This window comes from Ipomoea nil, unplaced genomic scaffold (assembly GCF_001879475.1).
Source record: "Ipomoea nil cultivar Tokyo-kokei standard unplaced genomic scaffold, Asagao_1.1 scaffold0146, whole genome shotgun sequence".
Lineage (NCBI taxonomy): Eukaryota > Viridiplantae > Streptophyta > Magnoliopsida > Solanales > Convolvulaceae > Ipomoea > Ipomoea nil.
This window is the reverse complement of record NW_017616574.1, coordinates 1,746,688-1,768,606: the sequence shown is the minus strand read 5'-3', so window position 1 is coordinate 1,768,606 and position 21,919 is coordinate 1,746,688. Positions and strand designations below refer to the sequence as shown.

The 21,919-nt window shown below is 36.9% G+C and overlaps 4 protein-coding genes across 6 annotated transcripts; 1 reads left to right on the top strand and 3 right to left on the bottom strand.

Moving 5' to 3' along the window:
- Positions 1-409: 409 nt before the first annotated feature.
- LOC109173976 lies at positions 410-1,483 on the bottom strand. The gene has a single exon (XM_019323297.1). The coding sequence runs from the start codon at positions 1,481-1,483 to the stop codon at positions 410-412; it is 1,074 nt and encodes a 357-aa protein (XP_019178842.1).
- Positions 1,484-8,132: 6,649 nt separating this feature from the next.
- Positions 8,133-12,989, bottom strand: LOC109173061. Of its 3 annotated transcripts, XR_002052840.1 has the most exons (7): positions 12,807-12,989; positions 10,977-11,018; positions 10,028-10,825; positions 9,863-9,950; positions 9,321-9,748; positions 8,424-9,209; positions 8,133-8,311 (listed from the first exon to the last, which is right to left on the bottom strand). XR_002052840.1 is itself a non-coding variant. In XM_019322322.1 (2 exons), exons 1-2 carry the CDS (start codon positions 9,050-9,052, stop codon positions 8,302-8,304), a joined length of 639 nt encoding a protein of 212 aa, XP_019177867.1. In that variant the 5' UTR covers positions 9,053-9,299; the 3' UTR covers positions 8,133-8,301. The 3 variants fall into 3 exon arrangements, 1 of the variants encoding a protein (XP_019177867.1); XR_002052839.1 differs by having other exon boundaries at positions 10,028-11,018; XM_019322322.1 differs by lacking the exons at positions 9,321-9,748; positions 9,863-9,950; positions 10,028-10,825; positions 10,977-11,018; positions 12,807-12,989 and having other exon boundaries at positions 8,424-9,299.
- Positions 12,990-13,830: 841 nt separating this feature from the next.
- On the top strand, positions 13,831-17,203 carry LOC109173966. The gene is made up of 9 exons (XM_019323288.1): positions 13,831-13,909; positions 13,985-14,426; positions 14,512-14,753; positions 14,865-15,204; positions 15,364-15,437; positions 15,525-15,723; positions 15,826-15,879; positions 16,087-16,376; positions 17,199-17,203. Exons 1-9 carry the CDS (start codon positions 13,831-13,833, stop codon positions 17,201-17,203), a joined length of 1,725 nt encoding a protein of 574 aa, XP_019178833.1.
- A 288-nt stretch (positions 17,204-17,491) lies between these two features.
- On the bottom strand, positions 17,492-21,642 carry LOC109173028. The gene is made up of 6 exons (XM_019322290.1): positions 20,866-21,642; positions 20,278-20,469; positions 19,945-20,184; positions 19,401-19,618; positions 18,888-19,142; positions 17,492-18,160 (listed from the first exon to the last, which is right to left on the bottom strand). The coding sequence occupies exons 1-6, from the start codon at positions 21,275-21,277 to the stop codon at positions 17,861-17,863; spliced, it is 1,617 nt and encodes a 538-aa protein (XP_019177835.1). The 5' UTR covers positions 21,278-21,642; the 3' UTR covers positions 17,492-17,860.
- Between the last annotated feature and the right edge of the window lie 277 nt (positions 21,643-21,919).

The window sequence follows — 21,919 nt, the reverse complement described above, 5'->3', positions numbered from 1 at the left end:
CGTCAATCGTCCGAATGTATTCATATTATTATTTTTGTTTTGTTCATCCCGACTTCATGTTTGCGGAAATAAATGGACTCCGAAATAAGAAGAAGGTTCATGGTCAGTATGTACAAGGTTCATGCTCAATATGTAGAATGTCCATACTTCATATCATAATTACAATTTAGATGAAAATTTTGGATAATTAAAAATAGAAACAAAGCATTATTTTATTGATGATTCAAAGTAGGACAGTTCGGGGAAGAATGAGTTGTCCTCCGACAATATCTATATCTTCTACTTCGATTTGAACCCAAGTCCATTTCATTTGGATACCTACGTGTTCGGCGCTGGCCTCGTTGATTTGGTTGCCTAGCAGAAATTGGTGGAAGGCAAGTAACTGGACCGGTACACTGAGTTCTTTCGTCTACGGGTAAAAATTACCGGCATAACAGTTCCTGTAGTTTTCTACCGAGTAAACTTCTGGCACTAATGGGCCAAATCCTTGCCCTCGATAATTGCATGCTGCAATCACATGTGCACAAGGTAAGCCGTTGACGTTCCACAAGCCGCAGTTACACGTACGTTCCGTCAGGTTCACTTGAAAGTGATTTTGTTGACTTTGGGAAACATAACCAGTATTTAGGGCAACACCATAGATTCCGAGTTTGTCATTGAAATGTTGAATGCTTGCACCGCTTGCTTCATTGTTTCGAGCTGACAAATCATCGGTAATCTTTGTCGTGAAAAGCAGGCCGTGTTGCTGCATCCCCTCTCCCGCAGTACGCCTGTCGGCAAACATAGTCCGTAACTTGTGAAAAGTCATTCGAACTATTTCCGTGATGGGTAACATCCGACAACACTTTAGTGAATTATTTAGTGACTCATATGGATTGGTTGTCATGATGTCGTACCTGTGACCATCGTCGTGAGATAATGTCCACTTCTCGACATCAATGTCGGCAAGATAGGCGTATGCAGCCGGCCATTTAATTTGGATTGCCTGCATGTGTCGAAGGAATTGATCCCTTTTCATAGCAGTACCAACTTCCCAAACTAATTTTCGTAACCGCCTATTTTTGGTCACCCTTGACATGACATTGCTGTGAATGTGACGTAGGCAAAACCGGCGTTTGACACGGCCCCCCTTCAATTGTTCGACGGAGTTAAACGCCGCATCGATTCCAGCGTGTCCATCCGAGATGATGCACATTGAATTGTGATGTGGAAAGACATTTTCGGCCAATAGTCGAAGAAACCAAGTCCAACTGGCATTATTTTTGGAGTCCACGATTGAATATGCCAGTGGATAGATTTCCTTGTTGGCGGTATATCCGCAGGCTAGTAGGAGATGGCCTTTGTACTGGTTGTATAAGTGGGTACCGTCAACACAAATAACAGGGATGTAGTAGCAGAAATCATCTATTGCGGGCTTGAACGTCCAAAATGCATACAAGAAATTGGCGTACCCTGTACCCCTTTCTGCGTTCGCTGTGCACATGATTTCCACAATGCTTCTAGGGTTGGAGAGTTGCAACTACCGGCAGAATTGTGGTAGCTCATTGTACGAGTGCCGGTAATTCCCGTACTGCATTTCAATGCATCTGTGTTTGGCATACCATGCTTTCCGGTAGGAAACGTAGACACCATATCGTTGTCTCACATCCACTTGGATGTGTCTGATTTTGTACTGTGGATCCGCAGTGATCTTTTGAAAGATCAAATCACATATTAATGAGCTGGTGCACAGTTTGTCCGCGGGCCCCTGGTTGTATTGAACTGTGCACTCGTGGGGCTGAAAGAACTTCGTGACCTGCCATTAGTAGATGCCCCATGTAAATTCTTTGCGGATAATGTCCACGGACAAGATGGTGTTGAGGTATAATGTGTACAGGAGACCTTCCAATTTGCCCTTTTTTGTGATTAGTGACGTAGTCCCTCCCGTGATGCATATTGTAAGTTCCTATAGCTTTTTTAAGTGTCGGAAAATCCGGCAATACCATTCCGACCGCAATAACATTTGTGGAGGGGTCGTATGGAAGCGTTTCATCATTGTCCCTCTCCGTAAAGCCGTATGCGAATGCAGTTGTTGGCGGTGGTATTGGTGAGTGGTAAGACGGGACTGCAGAATCTGGCAATCGTTGACCTCGACCTCGATTCATTTGAGTAGTTACATTCATTGAATCGAAGTCAAATGGAACTGACTCCTGTATGTGTTCGTCCTCTGTACTTCCTGAACTCTCGGACGATATGGAATCATCCGGTTGATAAGTGGTATCACTTTCTGATGAACTTTCCACCATTGTTGACTCAGATGGAAGTTCCTCTGGTGGATCGACATCGTTAACTCCGAATCCGCCACCATAAATATCTTATGTCTGAACGTACACATGTAACTCTCCATTTGGCATTGTTTGTCGTATGAAGTATTTCCAGTCTCTTTCGCGCGCAATGTGCAGTAGATAGTGTGTGCTACCCATTGTAGCATCCACTACGACTCTTCCAATCAGCTCAACATTGTCCTCAATGTTGATTCCCATTGCTTGTCTGATCATTAACTCCATTGGAATGAGTCCAATATTTGATGGTATTGAAATAACTACTCGAGGCTGTAGTGAGTAATTTATCTGTGGGGGTGCCCCACTGGTTTGTATTTCCCCACCCCAAAAACAGAATACATATGTAGATATTGCTGCCATTTTAATAAAATTGGAGTACGAGAATAATGAATTTGGCTCTTTCTAGATATGAGATTCGCAAAGTTTGTTGAAAGAAATGTATTACGGATAGAGAAGTATTGTGGTCCAGTTGTGGGGTTTGCTTTTGTTGTTTTTATAGTAGTGTGGTATGTATCCGTAGTTTTTTTTTTAAAAAAAAAAAAAAGAAAGTTGTTTATGTTATTCGTAGTACTAGAGTCCGAATTTCTTCATTTTAAATGTCTCTATCACCTTTATGATAGTGTAGTCACTATCAGAAATTACTTTTGTATAAAATAAATTTTCACAAAAGTAATTTCGTGAGACACCTAGTGTTGTCACCTAGTGCGAATTTAAATTATTTTTTTTTTCTATTCTGATAGTGTTGCACTATCAAAATTAACTTTTTAGAAAAGTAATTGGAGTATGGAAGGAAATTATGAATGTCACACTCTTAGTCACGAATTTTTGCATATATTTTTTGTTATTTTCGGACTGATAGGGTTGGTTTATGCTTACAAAACATTAAACTTATACACATGCAAAACAACAATGAAGTAAACTGATGCAAATATTTATTGAAATATTATGTTAACTTATTTTGAAAGTAGATGTTTAAATTCTTCAACGATTGCATCCACTTTTATCGCATGCTCGTGATTCTCACGTGCGAGTTCATCTTGCATACGAGCTAAGATTTCCTCATTCGAATATGTGTTTGTATTCGGTACGGTGGAGCTGGAACTTGAAGCGGAAGTAGAACTGCATGCTCGGGAATCATGTCGTTGACTACTTATGAATCTGTTGAAAGCTTGAATGGCTTCATCCCTCGAGTTATATGATTTATACAAATTGTCGCTAAAACGATGCACTTGACTTTTTGCATCCTCCCAATTGTCATATATTCCCGGTTGGCGACCAACAAACACAACATACGTTTTACCCTAATATAATTCATATTCCGGTTAAAGACGGAATTTAAATTAAAAAATAAAAAATAAAACTATAACGTACCATAGGAATTGTTCTGAAGAAGATGATGAATGCTTTGAAGTTGTAGAATGGGAACTGCAATCTGAGCAATTGATCTTCAATCTGAGCACGTAGCGGTAATGTATAGCAGGCTATAAATAAGACTATAAATCAATACGCAAAGATATAGGAAAAGATATTATGACAGAATATATTCCCTTACATTGCTTCTTCAGATTTGAATGTCATGAATAATTTGTTTGGACTTGGAAAGAATATATTCCCTTACAAGGCAAGAATGGTCCATTTCTTCATTTCCAAGACGAATATATTCCCTGATGCTATTGCTATTGTGCATCAGTATGAGAAGACTACTCGTTTAATATGAAATGACTATTCGTAACATTGCTTCTGTAATTTGAAACGAATATATTCGCTGACATTGCATGTTTAAGTTGGAAAGAATATATTCGCTGACATTACTTGTTGAATCGGGAAAAATTTTATTTATTCACTTAGCTGTTGGGTAGAGTCGGTAAAAAAAAAAATTTATATGTAAAAGTCGGACCATAAGGGTCCGACTTTTACTTTTTTTTTTTAAAAAAAAAAAAACTTATAATTCGGACCATTGTGGTCCGAGTTATAAATTATAATTTTGTGAAAGTCGGACCACAATGGTCCGACTCTCAGCTTTTTACATTTCCGAGGCAAGAATGGTCCATTTTTTCATTTCCAAGACGAATATATTCCCTGATTCAGTAACTATTGTGCATCGGTATGAGAAGACTACTCGTTTAATATGAAATGACTTTTCGTAACATTGCTTCTATAATTTGAAATGAATATATTCGCTGACATTGCTTGTTTAAGTTGGAAAGAATATATTCGCTGACATTACTTGTTGAATCCGGAAAGATTTTATTTATTCACTTAGCTGTTGGGTAGAGTCGGTAAAAAAAAAAATTTATATGTAGAAGTCGGACCATAATGGTCCGACTTTTACTTTTAAAAAAAAAAATTATAATTCGGACCATAATGGTTCATTTTTTCATTTCCAAGACGAATAGATTCCCTGATTCTATTGCTATTGTGAATCAGTATGAGAAGACTATTCGTTTAATATGAAATGACTATTCGTAACATAAATTATTGTATTCTTCAGTATGGAATCAGTAGTTTATACAACCATGACAATAAAAAATTTAACATCAGTGCAAAGATATTTTAATTACCAAAGATATTTTATTCTTCAGTTGTTTGTATACACTACGTTGTGAGAGATGGAAATGTGGGCATCATACAGTTCTAATGAACTTCAGCTACCGAACGGAGTGAATATTGTTACATATTTTATTCATACAATACACAATCGGTGTTATTGGATGTTCTCATTAATGAGAGAGCATGGACGAACAAATTACACGTTTATCGTTTCACAAACATGGTTGATGGTAATGAATGTTTTAGGGTTTTCCATTACATTCCCCACCAGATTAAACACTGGACGTAGAGCCGAGCAATTTTTGTAGAGTTTTATTGACGGTGAAGTAGCTTATCAGTTCCACAATGAGGAGATCCGGTGTACGAGTTACAAATATTTAAATTTTTTTGTCATGTTGTTTGGGGATGTACTCTGTTTTTCTAATAATGTGTTTCGTTTAAAAATGCAGTTTGTAGAATAACCCGCACACTCGGGCCTCATCACAACATTTTTGGCGGCACAATAAGTTGGTTTATTGTTCATCACGTCGCGCCATGGTTCTTTGCAATGCCATACTGCATGTTTGAACACCTTGTTGAGCACGTCAACCGTACTGCACTACTATACCACGGACCGTCCGACCCGTGGGAGTTGCATGTTGAAGCAATGTCTTGTTACGGAGACTGTGAAGAATTTCTTAATGCTTATGGAATTGAAGAGCATGACCAAATAGTCATGCGACACGTTGGTCGTTTTCAATTTCAATTTTTTGTTATAAGAAATAGGACTCAAGTTCAACATCAACATGTCCTAGGTGATGGGGACAGCCATGACATAGCTCCTGGTAGTGACGGTGGAATTATTGTTGTACCAACGATGTCGAGCATCCATCCTAGTGTTTCGATTGAATCACTTATAGGATGCCGGACATTAATGATTGATATCCATGAGTTTTCTCGTCAACAGTCGCTTCTAATAGACTTCATTGCTGTGACGGTGACTCAGAATGACTTCGTTGATGTGGTACATGGCACTACCACAACCAGATTCCACAACGGTTACTATCAACGTGAGTATATGGAATTAGCGGAGAACATTCGCCTCATGGACGAAGCTAACACTTTGTTGTTTTTGAATTTTGGTCTTGGGACTGGTCCGAAAGTCCTGTATAATCATTTGTGGGACTTTCAGATTTACGATTACGCACGATTAAATGAAGAATCGTAGAATGGTTATATCTTCAAAAAATTGAAAGTTTATTTTCATAAGATCAATGTAATGCATGAATCGGACACCTATTATCCGATTTACTTAAAATGCATGCTTCGGACTTCTATTATTGGATTCACAAAATTTTTTTTATAATTAATTTTTATTATTTTAGTTGCTTTTGTAGTTTGGTATTTTTTTATTCAGTCCATAATATATAATTTTTTATTATTTTAGTTGCTTTTGCAGTTTGCTATATATATCTAAGGCCACACCAACACATTGTAGTTCCCCTTCTATTTACTCTGTGAGAAAAAATGGATCTGTTTGATGATTTTGAGACACTCACTGGAATCACTCCTCTCTTTAATCAACGTCTGTTGTATCAGGCAATATCAATCCATGGAAGGAAATTTCTGTATGCACGTGTAGACCAAAGAGTCGGTGATACTTTTTTATGTTATCCCACTCGAACTTGGGGTTGATATCTACTGATGTTAGGTTTACCCGTGCCCAAGTCTAGGATTTTTACAAATCAAGAAGATGCAGAACGATATGCTCCGGTCATATTTCAAAGTCTGCGGCAATTATATTTCCGTTCACGTACGTTTTTTCGCATTTGGTTAATTTGTAATACCCATTGCAACCCACACTTAGGTCCCTTTATGTTTGTACATTTTTTTACTTAGCTTGCAACGATGTGATGCATATGCCTGATGTGAGAGAACATGCTACGACTTGGTTCATTATTCAAGTTATGGAAAACCTACACATGGTAATTCATTATAAATCTACTGTCATTTTAAAAGTACACTCTAACACTTCTTTCATTCTGACATACTATATCAACGTCTATAATAGAGAATTCCAAATTGTATGCATCGCCATTTAATGGAACATCTAACGACAAAAGTAATATTATGACATCATAGCGCATGGATAGAAGTTTATGTCGAAGATATGCAATTTACAATGGGAATTGCTGATTTCAAGATTGAAAATGTTTATACCCTGAAGACATTGTCCTATTTCGACATACAGGTTTCTTCATTTTTGAATGTTACTTATTTAGCGTCGACTCTTACAGTCCAAAGAGATAATTTAATCAATTTGGTCGAAGGAGAAATACTCGGCGGTTTGATTGCAGCAACATTACATTATTGGTGCATATGTGGTACATGAAATAATTGACTTTTACTTTCATACTAATTCATTTATATATTATAGCATCCTTCGGTGTGCCAACAAGGTCTACAATACGACCAACATATGAATTTGATCAATTAGAGAGATGTAGATCTTTATCACAATTTCGGTATGCTATTTGCGGTAAGGAAAATTTATGCTTTCAAATGACGTTTAAATACATGCCGCTTCTTATGAATATTGGCTTTCTTAAATATAGCGTGAGCAATTGAGTGAATTTCTCCGCGACTCCATTGAAGTAGATGCGCCTCTAATATTCATTGTTGGAGACAAGAAACTAGAACTCTACTTCGACTACACATTAGTTTTCTATGACGAACAGTGGGAGAAAATATATGATCACTTTCAATTAGAAGGATGTGACCGTGTTGTATTCTTCAATGTCGAGCAACACGTTATACTCATGCTATCAATTGCTATCTCCTGTAACGTCGAAAAGATTTATCTGTGGTCAGTCAGTTATCGAATCCAGGACAATGTATACGGCGAAATCCATCAATTAACGACCTCAATTAGATGACTTTATGTTAATCAATTGTTCCCGCAATTCGAAATGCGTTTAATATTTGCTCTTTATTTTCCGTGTTTAATGTACTCCGAAATAATTAGCACAATCCGAAATAATTTTTTTGATTTTCGATTGGCCGGCAATAATTAGTAGATTGAGTACTCAAATTAGATTATTTTAATTTAAACCGGACTGATAAACACCGGATAAAAAAAAAATCGGACTTGGCAAGTCCGATTTAGCACTATGCAAATAAAGTTTCGAACTGTTGAAGTCCGTGTTCAATGTACTCCATTGTGGTCCGTGTCTAATTATTATAATTGTTGTTGATACTATTGCTTTGAAGAATGTGTTTGAACAATCTGTTATGCTTTGATACATTGTATTCACGTTTGGGAAATTAACATCAAACAGATAACATCAAACAAATTCATGGCAAATTAAATTCAAATGAAAAAAAAAAAAAAAACAAAATGCTAAGCAGATGCTCTATCTCTCTCGCCTTGCACTCTTACACGTTGACAACTTCATATGTGCCTACAAAGGAATAAAAACAATTTCATTAGTCCGAACAAATTCATCATTTAAAAAAATTCATTAGTCACAACAACTTATAAAGTCGTATATATTTCTATGTTAATTTGTTTACCTGTGGTGTCGAGTTCCGGTTCCACACACCATGGGTCGCGTTGGTCTTGTAGACCGTCGTGGACGTGGCTGCTCCTCTTCAACATGCCCAATCGGCTGTTGAGTGGAGGCCAAATTGTTTTCACCACCGAACTGTGCCCATGCTGGGTTTCCCAATTGTAGATCAGTAATTGGGTGCTCCATAGGATAGGCGTTGAATGAAGGACGGAAAGGTTCATATTGATTGTGGGGTAGAGCATCGAACAACTGAAACGACGAACCACCCTGTGTCGGATCAATCATCGCACTAGATGGGGTGTTAAATGTGACTTCACCTAAGCCATACCCACTAGCGCCGGCGGATCCAAATCCACCAAATTGGGATCCTGACGCAAATTGAGCAAACCCAGAGTATTTGGCCTCCATAATTTGTCCCACTACTCTGACCGTAATCAAATCTATCACGTTCAGGTGAACGATCCCTAACAACAATCGGCAATGCACCGTAATCAACCGGCACATGCTTCTCATGCTCCTCATCCTCATCATCCTCTTCCTCGGCGCGCCTACCTCGACCACCGATTGCTGGACCACCACGCATGTTGGGCCTGTATCGACGACGATCTGCACGCGGAGGGCCAAATGGTTCATCCGGCATCGGGGCCCCAAACTATTGTTCCGGCGCCACGTGCAAAAGGAATTCAGTATTGACTAACATGTCAGTACTCCGCTGCTGAACATCCCTAAGGTATGCATCGCGATCGATGTCAGGATTGTCAAGGACTTGGCTGGTATCTAGCCTCAACCGCTTGAAAGCATGCATCAAAATTTAATCAAATGCATCAGTAATTATTACAAATAAAATAATAACAAATGTAAATCTATTCCAATTATTGCAAAACATTTGTAATATACTAACCGCATCGTTCAGTGATGCTGCACACTGCACGAATCCCTGGATACTATAATGCGTTGGGTTACCAATAAGACATCGACCGTGCATGTAGTACCATGTGCGGTACCCATCAACCACCTGCGGTCGATCAGTTATATGCATGTTGATAACCCAACGATACCGATCATTCCAACGGGCCACGTGGTCTGCATGTTTCTGTAACCAATTAGTTCCAGACTTACCCCGTTGGTCCATATCGTGCAACCGTTGGTTGTATACCACGTCTACTGGCACAACCTGCAAACCATTGAATTGCCTGCAGAACCGGTCAGGCTGGTGATATTCTACCACATGGTAAAAAATAAGCAGAATATGGACAGTCCACAAAATCCTCCCCGCTTTGCAATAGGGGGCAAGGCATCGAGATGGTCATCGTAAGGGGTGAAACCAAACTGCATAGAAAATATTAATCTCACGATGTTAACATAAAATACGCAGTGTATAAAATATGAACTGACTATAATAATATTCGAAGTAAAAGTATTCATAGTCGTCAAATTACTTACTCTATGTTCAGCTAGGCGATCTAATTGATCGCGATAGGCTACGACAATGTGCGTAGGCACTGCTAACCAAGAATGCCGACAAACCCACCTACAACAATTTCAAAGTAAATAAATACTACTACTTCAATATTAAAACATTGATGCAGCCAATTTAGATATCGTTACCTGTATGCAATAGGGTAGTCAGCGATTTGGTCGCTCGGCAATACACCTCTAGGCCTAAACATAGGCAGCCTCTCCCATGCCCAAATCTGAACTAGAAGAAGACACCCCTAGATTGTACGTTTGTTGTGTTCGGAAGCTCTACACAACGCCCTGTAAAGATATCCCAGAACAGCCGAACCCCAGCAATATTCGTCACAAACGTACAGATTACTAATGTAAGGGAGCAAGTATAGTTTATATTTCCCTTTAGTTGAGTCGGGAAATAAAAAACCGTTTAATAAATGAAATATTAAACGTCGTGTTACCAACAACACATCGTGTTCTCCGCTCTCCGCAGTAAGAGCCTGAACCTCCGGGACAACTGACCCGTGAATCATGGTCGTTGTCAGGAACTGATTGGCAGGCTCAAACCCAGCAACTCAAGGCACATTAACTTTACTTGTGCCGTAGTGCCAATTGTATCATGCCCCGTCACTAAAAGTCCATCGACCTTAAGGCCGAATAACACTTCTACATCTTGAAGAGTTATTCCAACCTCACTGAAGGGCATGTGGAAAGCGTGGACCTCCTGCCTCCATCGCTCTAAAAGGGCAGTAATAAGCCCATGATCCAACTGTATTTTGGTGAGCTGAGAAACACCATAAAAACCAGATATACGCAGCCACTCTTTCACTCTTTCATCATCCACGGCTGCACACCTCGTTAACGTATCATATTTCACAGCTTTGAGTTGGACGTTATAGGTTGGATCCGTCCAAATTGCTCTACTACGGTGACGGGTTTGAAATGCTAGCGCACCTGACTCTACGCAGCCACTCTTTCACTCTTTCATCATCCACGGCTGCACACCTCGTTAACGTATCATATTTCACAGCTTTGAGTTGGACGTTATAGGTTGGATCCGTCCAAATTGCTCTACTACGGTGACGGGTTTGAAATGCTAGCGCACCTGACTCTAGTGGCCCGGGATGCACTCGGTCATTTGCCATAACTGTATCAAAACAAATCATAATACTTAAAAATTAAAAACATTTAAACAAGTTCGAATAACAAGTTCAGAGATTAAAAACATTTAAATTCGAATAACTCAAAAAATCGGACTAAAACAGTCTCGACGCCATATATATATTTTTTTACGGACTACAACAGTCTACATCAGTCCGAAAGTAGCAAGTGTATTTTTTTTATATCCGGACTTCTACTTCCGATTATAATAATAAATCTAAATTGTGTCTAAATTATGTATGTAATTGTTGTTTAAATTACTGTCCAAATTTTAATACAAATATGTCTAAATTATGAAAATAATAAGCTGAATCTACTTAATGCATTTTTTAAGACCTAACGTCATTTTAAAAAAAAAAAAAGGAATAAGAGTCAAATAGGCCATTGAACTGCACACAATAATGCAATTAGGCCATTGAACCTAAAAAAACAACAATTAGGCCATTGAACTAACCAATTTCTTTCAATTAGTCTAATTTACAGGTTTTACAGGTTAGTAACAGGTCACCCAAAAATTTAAAATATTTTTTAAAAATAATAAATTAAAATATATTTTAAAAATAAAAACGTTTCTTCGTATCCGGCCATGGAGACGAAGAAAGTTTCTTCGTCTCCATGGCCGCCGAAGACGAAGAAACGTTTTTTTTTTTTTAATATATGTTAATTTATTATTTTTAAATAATAAATTTTTAAAAAATTATTTTAAAATTTTTGGGTGACCTGTTACTAACCTGTAAATTAGACTAATTGAAAGAAATTAATTAGTTTAGTGACTTAATTGTTGTTTTTTTAAGTTCAGTGGTCTAATTGCATTATTGTGTGCAGTTGGATGACCTATTTGACCCTTATTCCAAAAAAAAACATTTATCAACGTAATTGTTGATAATCCTTTCAATTACCCAAAAAAAAAAAAAATTCAACAAGTTTAATGAAGCCAAAAACTTTTAAATCGGACTTCAAAAGTCCGAAACACCATTTCGGACTGTGCTAAATCGGACTTGCACAGTCCGATTTTTTTTTTTTTTTATTCGGACTTCCACACTTCGGTTAAAATTATAATTGGCAAATCGAAAAAAAAACTGACTTAACAAATACATAAATAACAACTGCATTTAAACATCAAAAAATACATATAAACTGCATTTAATATATATATATATATATATATATATATATATATGTTTTAAACATCTAAGAAATAAAATACTTGTGTTGTATATAGTTGGTTGGTTTATGATGAAAAATACACAATACACCTATTATAACATGCGTTGTACCAATATTCATTTTTCAAGTGCATAAATAAAATATTTTTTGAGATTTTACCTACGCTTACGTTTTCTTTTTACATATTTATATGACATTGAACATATATAATTATACACTCCGATTTTTTTTTTTTTTTTTTGGTTCGGACTTCATCAGTCCCGTTTAAATTATAATAATATACTCAAATCGAAAAAATTAATTCTAACTTAACAAATAAATAAATAATAACTGCATTTAAACATCAAAAATATATATAAACTGCATTTAAAATATATATATTTTTTAAACATTTTAATCAGACTTGAGAAACCCGATTTTTTTTTTAATTACCACTACCTTGATATTTTTTTTAAACAATAAACGGGTGATCTATTCATTTGTTAAACAACTAACATCCTCTTTTCGTTTTTTTTGTTTAACAACAAAAAATATATACACCACATTTAAAAAAATTACGACGAAAAATAATAATTCTAGTAACTGAAATATAATTTTTTTTTTTTACCTCAATATGCACAAGTGTAGATAAAGGAAAGCTTGGGAAGATGTTGTGTTGATTCTCACTTGATTTTTCAATGGGAAGAAGCTTTGAAGATAACAGAAATAATTTATGACACAAATGGCGTCCGAAATGGGAAGAGAGAACAATTTTTTATTCTCACTTGATTCCACAATTTCTGTCGTTGTATGTGAGGTTTATGCTAAGATGAAAGGTAAAGAACTCTCAGATTTATGGGTGAAGTGGGGGAAGATGGATGGAATTTATTCTCTCACATTGGGAACAAAAATTTCATTGGGAAGCCAACACTCTTCTGCAAAAAATTAAAAAATTAAAAAATTAAAAAAAAAATAATTGATTCTCTCCCTTTTCTCAAAAGTCGCACTCGGCTGACATAGAAAAAAAAAATTAAATGCTGACACATCCTCTCAACCATCAAATCTCGCCTCAAAATCTGCATAGAATAGTTGAAGTCTTCGATTTCGCTACAACCTCTCTCGCCTAGCCTAAATATCCGGATATGAAAACTGAAAATCGGACTCCAAACTCCTGATTTTATTTTGGCAGAGATTTGGACTCCTTATGCTCGGATTTCCCTGTATCGTAGCCAAGTTCTCATGCTAGTGATTTGCGTATCCACATCAATTTTTCTGCACTGCTGGCAAATCCACCCTGCATATACAGAGTGAATTTAGGGCCATGTCCCGTATACAATGATACAATGATGGAAGGGAGAATGGCGATCATGAATTTTAATCTAAACAGGTGAAATTACTACTTTACCCCCTCAAACTAACTTTCACTTAACTTTCATCTAACGGAATAACCAACATTAGAAAGATTTCGAAAGTCAAGTGTCTAAATTGTCCAAATTAAAACTCGAGGACCAATTATGGAAAATCAACATAGTCGGAGGACCATTGCTGGAATTAGCTCGTATGCTTTTGTAGAGACATTTATTATACGTATAATTCAATTTTTCACAAAATTTTGTCTATCAGCTGTTCAATTGCCTACACAAGGAACTATTATGGCTACAAGTTTGGTTAGAAATGTTGACAAAAAATTACAAAACAACGATATTGCTACCACACCTACGGTTTCTAATGGTACGTAGCACAATATAATAGTTGTGGTTGTTGCGAATACTTAATAGTGCCTACTAAAAATTCTTTTTAATGCAGTGGAGTATTGTGATTTGGGGGATGCAACAAATAGTTGTGAGCATTGTGGTGCGTTATTCTGGTTTGAGGAGAGACAAAATAAGACAGTCACTAAAGGATCACCTCGGTTTTCCATGTGCTGCAACAATGGGAAGATTACGTTGCCCACATTACTCTTACCACCCAAAGGTATCATCGATCTTTTTTTCGGCAATTGTGAACTATCCAGAAAATTCTTACAGAACATCAGAACGTACAACAACATGTTTTGCTTCACATCCATGAGAGGTAGGATTGATAGAAGCGTGAACAAGGGAGGCGAACCTCCTGTAATCAGATTAAATGGACAAAATTATCATTTAATGGGGAGTCTACTTCCAGAAGAAGGCAAGTCACCCCATTTTGCCCAACTGTACATATACGACACAAGCAATGAACAAATTAACCGTATCAATGTTGTGACGTAAACAAAATCTTTGGTTACTTATGTTATTATGTTTTTGTTTAAACCCATTATATAAAAAAACTATTTTTTTTTATTAATGTAGGGATGGTTCTGAGCAAGATGACATTCATATAGAAATAGTAAATGTCATTCACAGTGAGTTGGATAAAAATAATGTTTTGGTTAAGTCATTTCGTATGGCTAAAGCAGAAATGGATAGAAATTCATGCGTTGAAGTCAAGATCAAATTGCTAGGCAAGCGCAAGAAAGATGCAAGGACATACAATTTACCTCAAGTGTCTGAGGTAGCTGCATTAATAGTCAGAGATCTTGATACTAGTATTGGTGAGCGTGATATTGTCATTCAAACTAAGAGTAGCCAATTACAAAGAATAAGTGAATTAAACCCTTCCTACTTGCCACTTCAATAGCCATTGTTGTTTCCATATGGTGAAGATGGTTATAGGGAAGACATTGCCTTCTCTAACATAAAATGCAACGTCGGTGGTGGTGGCAGACAAAGGATTAGTCTAAGAGAATTGTTTTGCTATCGCATACAAACAAGAAATTCGGTGGCCAGTACAATACTACATGCCAAGCGGTTATTTCAACAATTCGTTGTTGATGGATACACAATGGTTGAGTCAGGACAACTCATTTATATAAGGACACACCAAAAAAGCTTACGGTGTAAATCAGATAGTGGACTGACCAATGCTTTAACTAGGGGAGAAATAAATCCAGCAACGCAGGGGCGTAGGATAATACTACCGTCGAGTTTTACAGGCGGATCAAGGTACATACAAAACTACTAGGATGCGATGGCTATATGTCGATGGATTGGATATCCAAATTTATTTATAACTTTTACATGCAACCCAAAGTGGCTTGAGGTGCAACGTTTCCTGCATGACCGAAGTTTGAAATTAGAAGACCGTGCTGACATAATTTGCAGGTTGTTTAAGATGAAGCTAGATTCGTTGATAGCTTATTGTAGAAAGAAAAAACTGTTTGGATCTGTTGCAGGAGGTAAACCCCTATTTTTTTTTTTTTTTTTACTTATCCTAACGTCATAAGATTGTTCCTGCTTAACTTTATCTTTTTTTTTTTTGCCAGTTATATATACCATTGAGTTCCAAAAAAGAGGTCTTCAGCATGCTCATATATTGCTGTTTTTGGAAAAAAGAAATGAAGTTAGGGAAGTTGGTGCTTTGGACAAAATCATTTCAGCTGAGATACCTGATGAAAATACAGATGTAGAATATTACAAAGATGTTGAGGAATTTATGATGCATGGGTCATGTGGAAAAGCAAGGTTGAATTTTCCGTGTATGGTCAAATGAAGATGTTCAAAACATTTTCCCAAGACATTTGTTGATTGTTCTACTTTTGATGATGATGGATATCCCTTATATAGACGTCGGGAAAATGGGAGGGCAATTACAAAGAATGGCATTGCCTTGGACAACAGGTATGTTGTACCGCACAATAGACATTTATTGCTTAAATACAAGGCTCATATAAATGTTGAGTGGTGAAACCAGTCCCGTTCAATCAAGTACCTTTTCAAATATGTCAATAAGGGACACGATAGGGTAACAGCCGAGTTCTACAAAACCAGCAATGGTTCAGATTTTGGAAAATCCATAGATGAGATTAATATGTACTATAACTGTAGGTACATATCACCCTATGAAGCGGTCTGGCGGTTGTTTGATTTTGATATACAACTTAGGGCTCCCTCAGTGGAAAGGTTAAACTTTCACCTACCCAATCAACAAAGTGTGGTTTTTGCCAATGACGATCCAGTTGAGAACATTGTTAATAGACCAACTATAGCACAAAACTTCTTGGAATGGTTTGAGGCTAATAAGACATTCCCAGAGGCAAGAAAGATGACTTATGTTGAGATGCCAACGAAATTCGTGTGGAAGAAACAACTTAGAAAATGGCAGCCAAGGAAAAAAGGTTTCGCAATAGAAAGGATTTTTTATGTCCCACCTGCCACCGGGGAAATCTTTTATTTAAGATGTTTGTTGAATAAAGTCCGTGGTCCTACAATGTTTAATCAAATTTCGATTTTGTGGAGATTTTTCTTTTATTACATTACATAAGCTTTAGTACATAATGTATATTACATAAACTATACATATGGCCATGCATCGCACGAGTGCAACTACTAGTTCATGAAAAAAAATGCTATAAGCATATGATTTAAGGGACAAAAGTGTCAATTTTTCTATAAATAAATAACACATAAACTGGTACACTATTTTTTTTTTAATATTTATAAATAAAAAAATTTATAGTCAACGATGGCTACAAACCATTAACTTAACGCAAAACATGTAATACATTTATTAAAAACAGTTTTGCAGTTCATAACCTATACTTTTTTTTCCTTTTTATTTCATAAAATTTTCGTGTTTTTTTTCTCTCTTTATTTTATTATAATATATAGTTATTAAATATTACATTTATTTAACTTAACTTTACTAAATATCAACCTTATTAAACAAACATTATTATATTTAAATTCATTAAATATTGAACTTCTAGACAAATTTATTGACTAATGTGATTAATATTTTATTACTTTATGATGATATCAGTTAATTCACAGGCATATATAAAAAAGTATTTAATGCATTATCCATGTTATATATGTACTATACACCAGTATTAAATCACATTCTGCCGCATTATTTATTAAAAATAAAAGTTAATATCTAACCAAGAGAAAATATCTGATACATACCATTAAATATTTTTCACTTCTTCTCCCTACAGGTTGAATCTCCAAGACTCCAACCCTAAGGGCCCCTTACATCTCGATAAGAGAGTGCATTTTAGAAAACATAAATTACAGCGACTTAATGACTCAGCAGACATGATCAAATGTTGGTGTGCACAAGAGATCTGTCTACTTTGGACATAATCCCCACATTACCGCCGCCGATATCAAATCTTAATCTCTTATTCTAAATACGGCCTACTGAACCATTAAACTAAATCCTCGCGGACACTGAATATTTTTCTCGTCATTTAATTAATTAATGCATAAACAACGTACAAATGCATGCTACTTGGGACCTTCAACTGTGAAATAAAAATGCCAGTGCCATTGAAAATGAAGCAACTGATCTCGAAAACCTTTTAATTTTCTTTCCTGAAGGCAACATTCTTGCAACTAATCTCTGAGACCATGATTGAATCTAGGCTCATGATCTTCCTATGGCTATGATAATCATGTAATTAAGCATATATATTATATAGATACTACTATACATAAAATATTGGCCATGAATATTATTTTATCTCCTGTAGTCTTCTAAGTGTATCCTGTCTTACTGCCTAATTATCCACATAGATATATGGATGAGAGTTGCAAATAGTGGCAGGATCTGCAGGGTGGGATGTTGTAGCATATCTGTATAACTGTATCGGAAGCGTCATACTGGATTAGAAACAATCTCTGCATCTGTGGCTATTTCTCCAGAAACTATGTTGTCTGTCTCTTCGTCATCCTCGTTGATTGGACTTTCTTCGTTGATGGGAGTTTGAACTACTTCAGGGATGAGAGGGCCTTGAGGATCTCCAAAAATGGTGGTAAATATCTGTCTATGGCATTCATTACAGAAGTAGAAATAGGTGAAGTGACCCTCGTATAGGAGTTTGTGCACCATGGCATCTGGTAGAACTCGCTGCAAAAAAACACTTGTGGATGGAGGCACCACCATATCTTCCATTCCCTAGTAACATTCGAAAATTGAAGATGCAGGAAAATGTTAAAAAACGTTTTGTCCTAATTAGTATGAATATGCATCAGGTGAACCAAAGAACACAGAATTGAAAACGATATTTATCAGACAGATAGATAGAGAGAGAGAGAGAGAGATCTGCTTATTAAGAAAATACACCCAACATTAGCACACATTTGGCTGCCCGTTTAAGTGTAAAAAATTAAAATCTTTTGGGTGTCTCACGCAATAGTAATATATACAATATCTGTAACACCGAGAAGTAGGCTTACTAGATTTTTTATTTCCTTGGAATACATGGGAGGCCTATACTCTTTCAGTACAACAGTCCATAGGGAAGATTGTATTTCGACCCAAGGCGTTACCCCTAGGATACTTCCAACTTCCATTCATCAAATAGTTTTATACATGGGAGGGCTACATATCAGTTAAAATGAAAATCTTTGACTGGCCTAGCTAGTTATTGCCTCTAGTGCTGAAAAAATTGTAGACATGTTTTGATTGTGTAAAGGAGTTAAATAAAATCAATAAACTTTGACTAAAATTAAATGCCAGGATGGAGCAAGTAAACTCAAAAAGATCAAATAGTCTTTGAAATGAATGCACCCATTATATGTTTTCTTGACAGGAGATTTGAATTAAAAAGTAAACAAAAAATGACCTTATTTGAGGGAATGCTAAATGAGGTTTGAAAAAGGTAGTATGGAGTAATACTGACCAGCCATATATGTATTGGGCCAAGAAATCCACTCAAACTTTCTTCAGCTTGACCATATAAAGATTTAAGCCACTTAAGTATGCCTTTACCCAGGGGCTTCCTATGCACTTTGAGATCTGCAAGGCTGAATCCCCAGTTTGAAACCTGTAAGGCAGCTTCCTCTACAAGAGGTTTTACATTTTTCTGTCGGACAGATTCTTCGACATCTCTCTGCCAGAACTCTTCAAACAATGGGCTCTCTATCAAAGCTCTATCCTATAGAATTCATCATTGTCACCAACAAAGGCATAATGAGTCAAAGAAATAAGTGCACTAGCATTAGACTCTGTTTAACAATAGTGTAGTGAACTACATCAAAATTTCAACCAGCTTTCATTTTGAGATTCTTTTGATGATTGTTGTTTCAATTTCTTTTAGTTTTACATGAAATTCAATAATCTAGGGATGGTAATGTTAAGATGTTGTAGGTAAATAAGCCGGTATAGCATTGCGGTAAAGTATCAGCTGGCTTACTCTTGTTCCTAGTGACAATGAAAGTCGCTCATCTATTGGACCATGGATTCCAGACAGGAAGGCTCTACGATAGAAGAAAGGGAGTAGCCTGGGAAATTTTTGAGCTAGTATATACATAAATTTCTTCCTCATCGCCCATTTCTTCCACATTCTATTTCTCTCCTGCTTTGTCATACTTGGTTCATATGGACTAACCACTGGAGCAACCATGAATGCACCTGCAAATTTAATGAATAAGGATATGAAAATGAAGAGCAAATGAGAATATAATCTATGTCTTCATTTTATCTTAATGAAACAGAATGAACAATGCAGCAAATTATGAGTAGCAAAATAAAACGCAGTAGCACAACCAATCATTTTAGTATATTGTGTTATTTTACTGATTTGTTGAAGATTTATGTTCTTCTCAACTCATTGGAAATCACCTAGCCGAGGCACAACTTCAAAATCATTGCTGCCTTGGTGGTCTAATTTAGATGCATAAAATAAATCTAGGACTTTCATGTTCAATTCACAGTGAAAGTAAAGACATTTTACTTACCAGCAACCCTATCAGGAATATATCGAAGTGCAGCCCAGGAATGCAGGCTTCCACTAGAGAACCCTACCACCCAGAATTTGCCCGTAATATTCACAGCATATGATAAGTGTAACATATCCATTGCTGATGACTCGAGGTTCCTATTGGGATGAGGATCACTTTCTCCAAATCCAGGAAGGTCATATGTCACCAAGCGAACACCAAATTGTTGCAGTAGTGAAACCTTGATGCCAGGTATTCCTGTTTGGAAACGAAACACAATTAAAACATATCAATAACATGTGTACAATTGATTAACAATTAACACAGTTGTAGAGATATTAAAAATCATACCCGCAAGCCTGGATGAAAGAAAAGAATGTGCAGCAACCACCGAAAATCTGGCTTGATCAGCTGGAACACCTTGTTCCTGATAAGCCAAATATCTACCATCTGGAAGCAAAATTCGACTTGCACTAGGAGGATGTATATTCACTTTCTTTACCAGAGCCGATGTTGTATCAGCATCGTTATTCACAATCAATGCTGCAGATCAGTAACCATATGCATGTAAAACAGGAGATTGTGTATTGTATATTTGTATGTGTTTCAGGAATTCATGTTGAAGAACAAACAAATTATTTTACTAATAATAATAATAGCTACAACACTTGGAACCTCCAATGTTCACAATTCAACACTAATAAAAGAAATCATCCTTGAAGATGTGATTATGTGAAATTTCTATATATTTTGTTCATGAAGTAATGATCAGCACTATGAACTCCCAAGTAGTTAAGAACATTAGAAGAAAACTATTTGAGGAAAGTCGTATTAACTTATTTTCACTAGCCGTGGTAATAAAGTAAAAATATATACATATATATACATCAGCAGTTAAAACCGACTTAAATATGAACATTCCAGAGAATTGGAGAGTACCTGCAAAAGCAATAATGGCGACGAAGAAAATCACACTCCAGGAATGAACTGGATCGCGATCCTCCGGTAAGTATTCATTCAGGAATCTCAATTTCCTGCAAATTTTCCCGCACGGACCTCGAAGCTTCTTCGCGATCACAGAGTCCTCTGTCGCCACCGTCTGCATCACCACATCCCTAACTCCCTTCCCGAACTCCACACTCATCTCCGCAAACCCCTTGGCGAACTCCACCACTTGGAACCTCCAATAGTCTCCGCCGCTGCTACCAGGCTCCGCCGCCGTTGCTCCCATCCCGCTTCCACCCGGGCCGGCGGTGGCGTAGTAAGTAGAATTGTACCCAACTCCGGCATCACCGCCTACTCCGGCGAAACCCTCCCCCCACGACGGCCTTGACCCGTTGACCCGAGACATGTTTGCTGCACTCAAAATCGAATTTCTCAAATGGCGTGAGTTTCAAGCTCAATCAATAAATACATATCACAACCATCCTCGTGTGTCATACATATACGCATACGTATTCATTTGTAGCTATGGCTTAAGATAAGTTAGAGTGGTTAAGATACAGACAGCCCATTAATAAACAACTTTTCATGCTTTTCTTTTGTTTTTTTTGGTGTGCTGCCATTGATGACGGGTGATGACAGAGAGTTGAAAATTAAGAAAGAGAGAGGGGACTTAGGTGAAATTATGGAAAGTATGGGGTGTTCGGTGTAAGGATTATGTGAAGGTTCGAGATTAAGGGTGCGGATTTTGCCACGTAGGCAGAGCGGCGTCAGAGTCAGCGTGGTGGAGTGATGGGTTGTGGCAGCGGTGGTTACGAAGTGGTGGGGGCCGTGGGGTTTTGGTGGGCTACGCGAAATAACGACCACTGCCGGGCATAACCCGTTAGCCCTTTTCCTGGGTAATTGTCACCATTTTAATAATTTAATTTTCTTTCTCAAAAATTCTTCTTTCAAAAAGTTAAATCCTCAATCTCAAAGTCCTCACATTCTAGTCCAAAAGAGTATTTAAAAGGATGTAAATTACTGTGACTCAATGACTCAGTAGACAGGA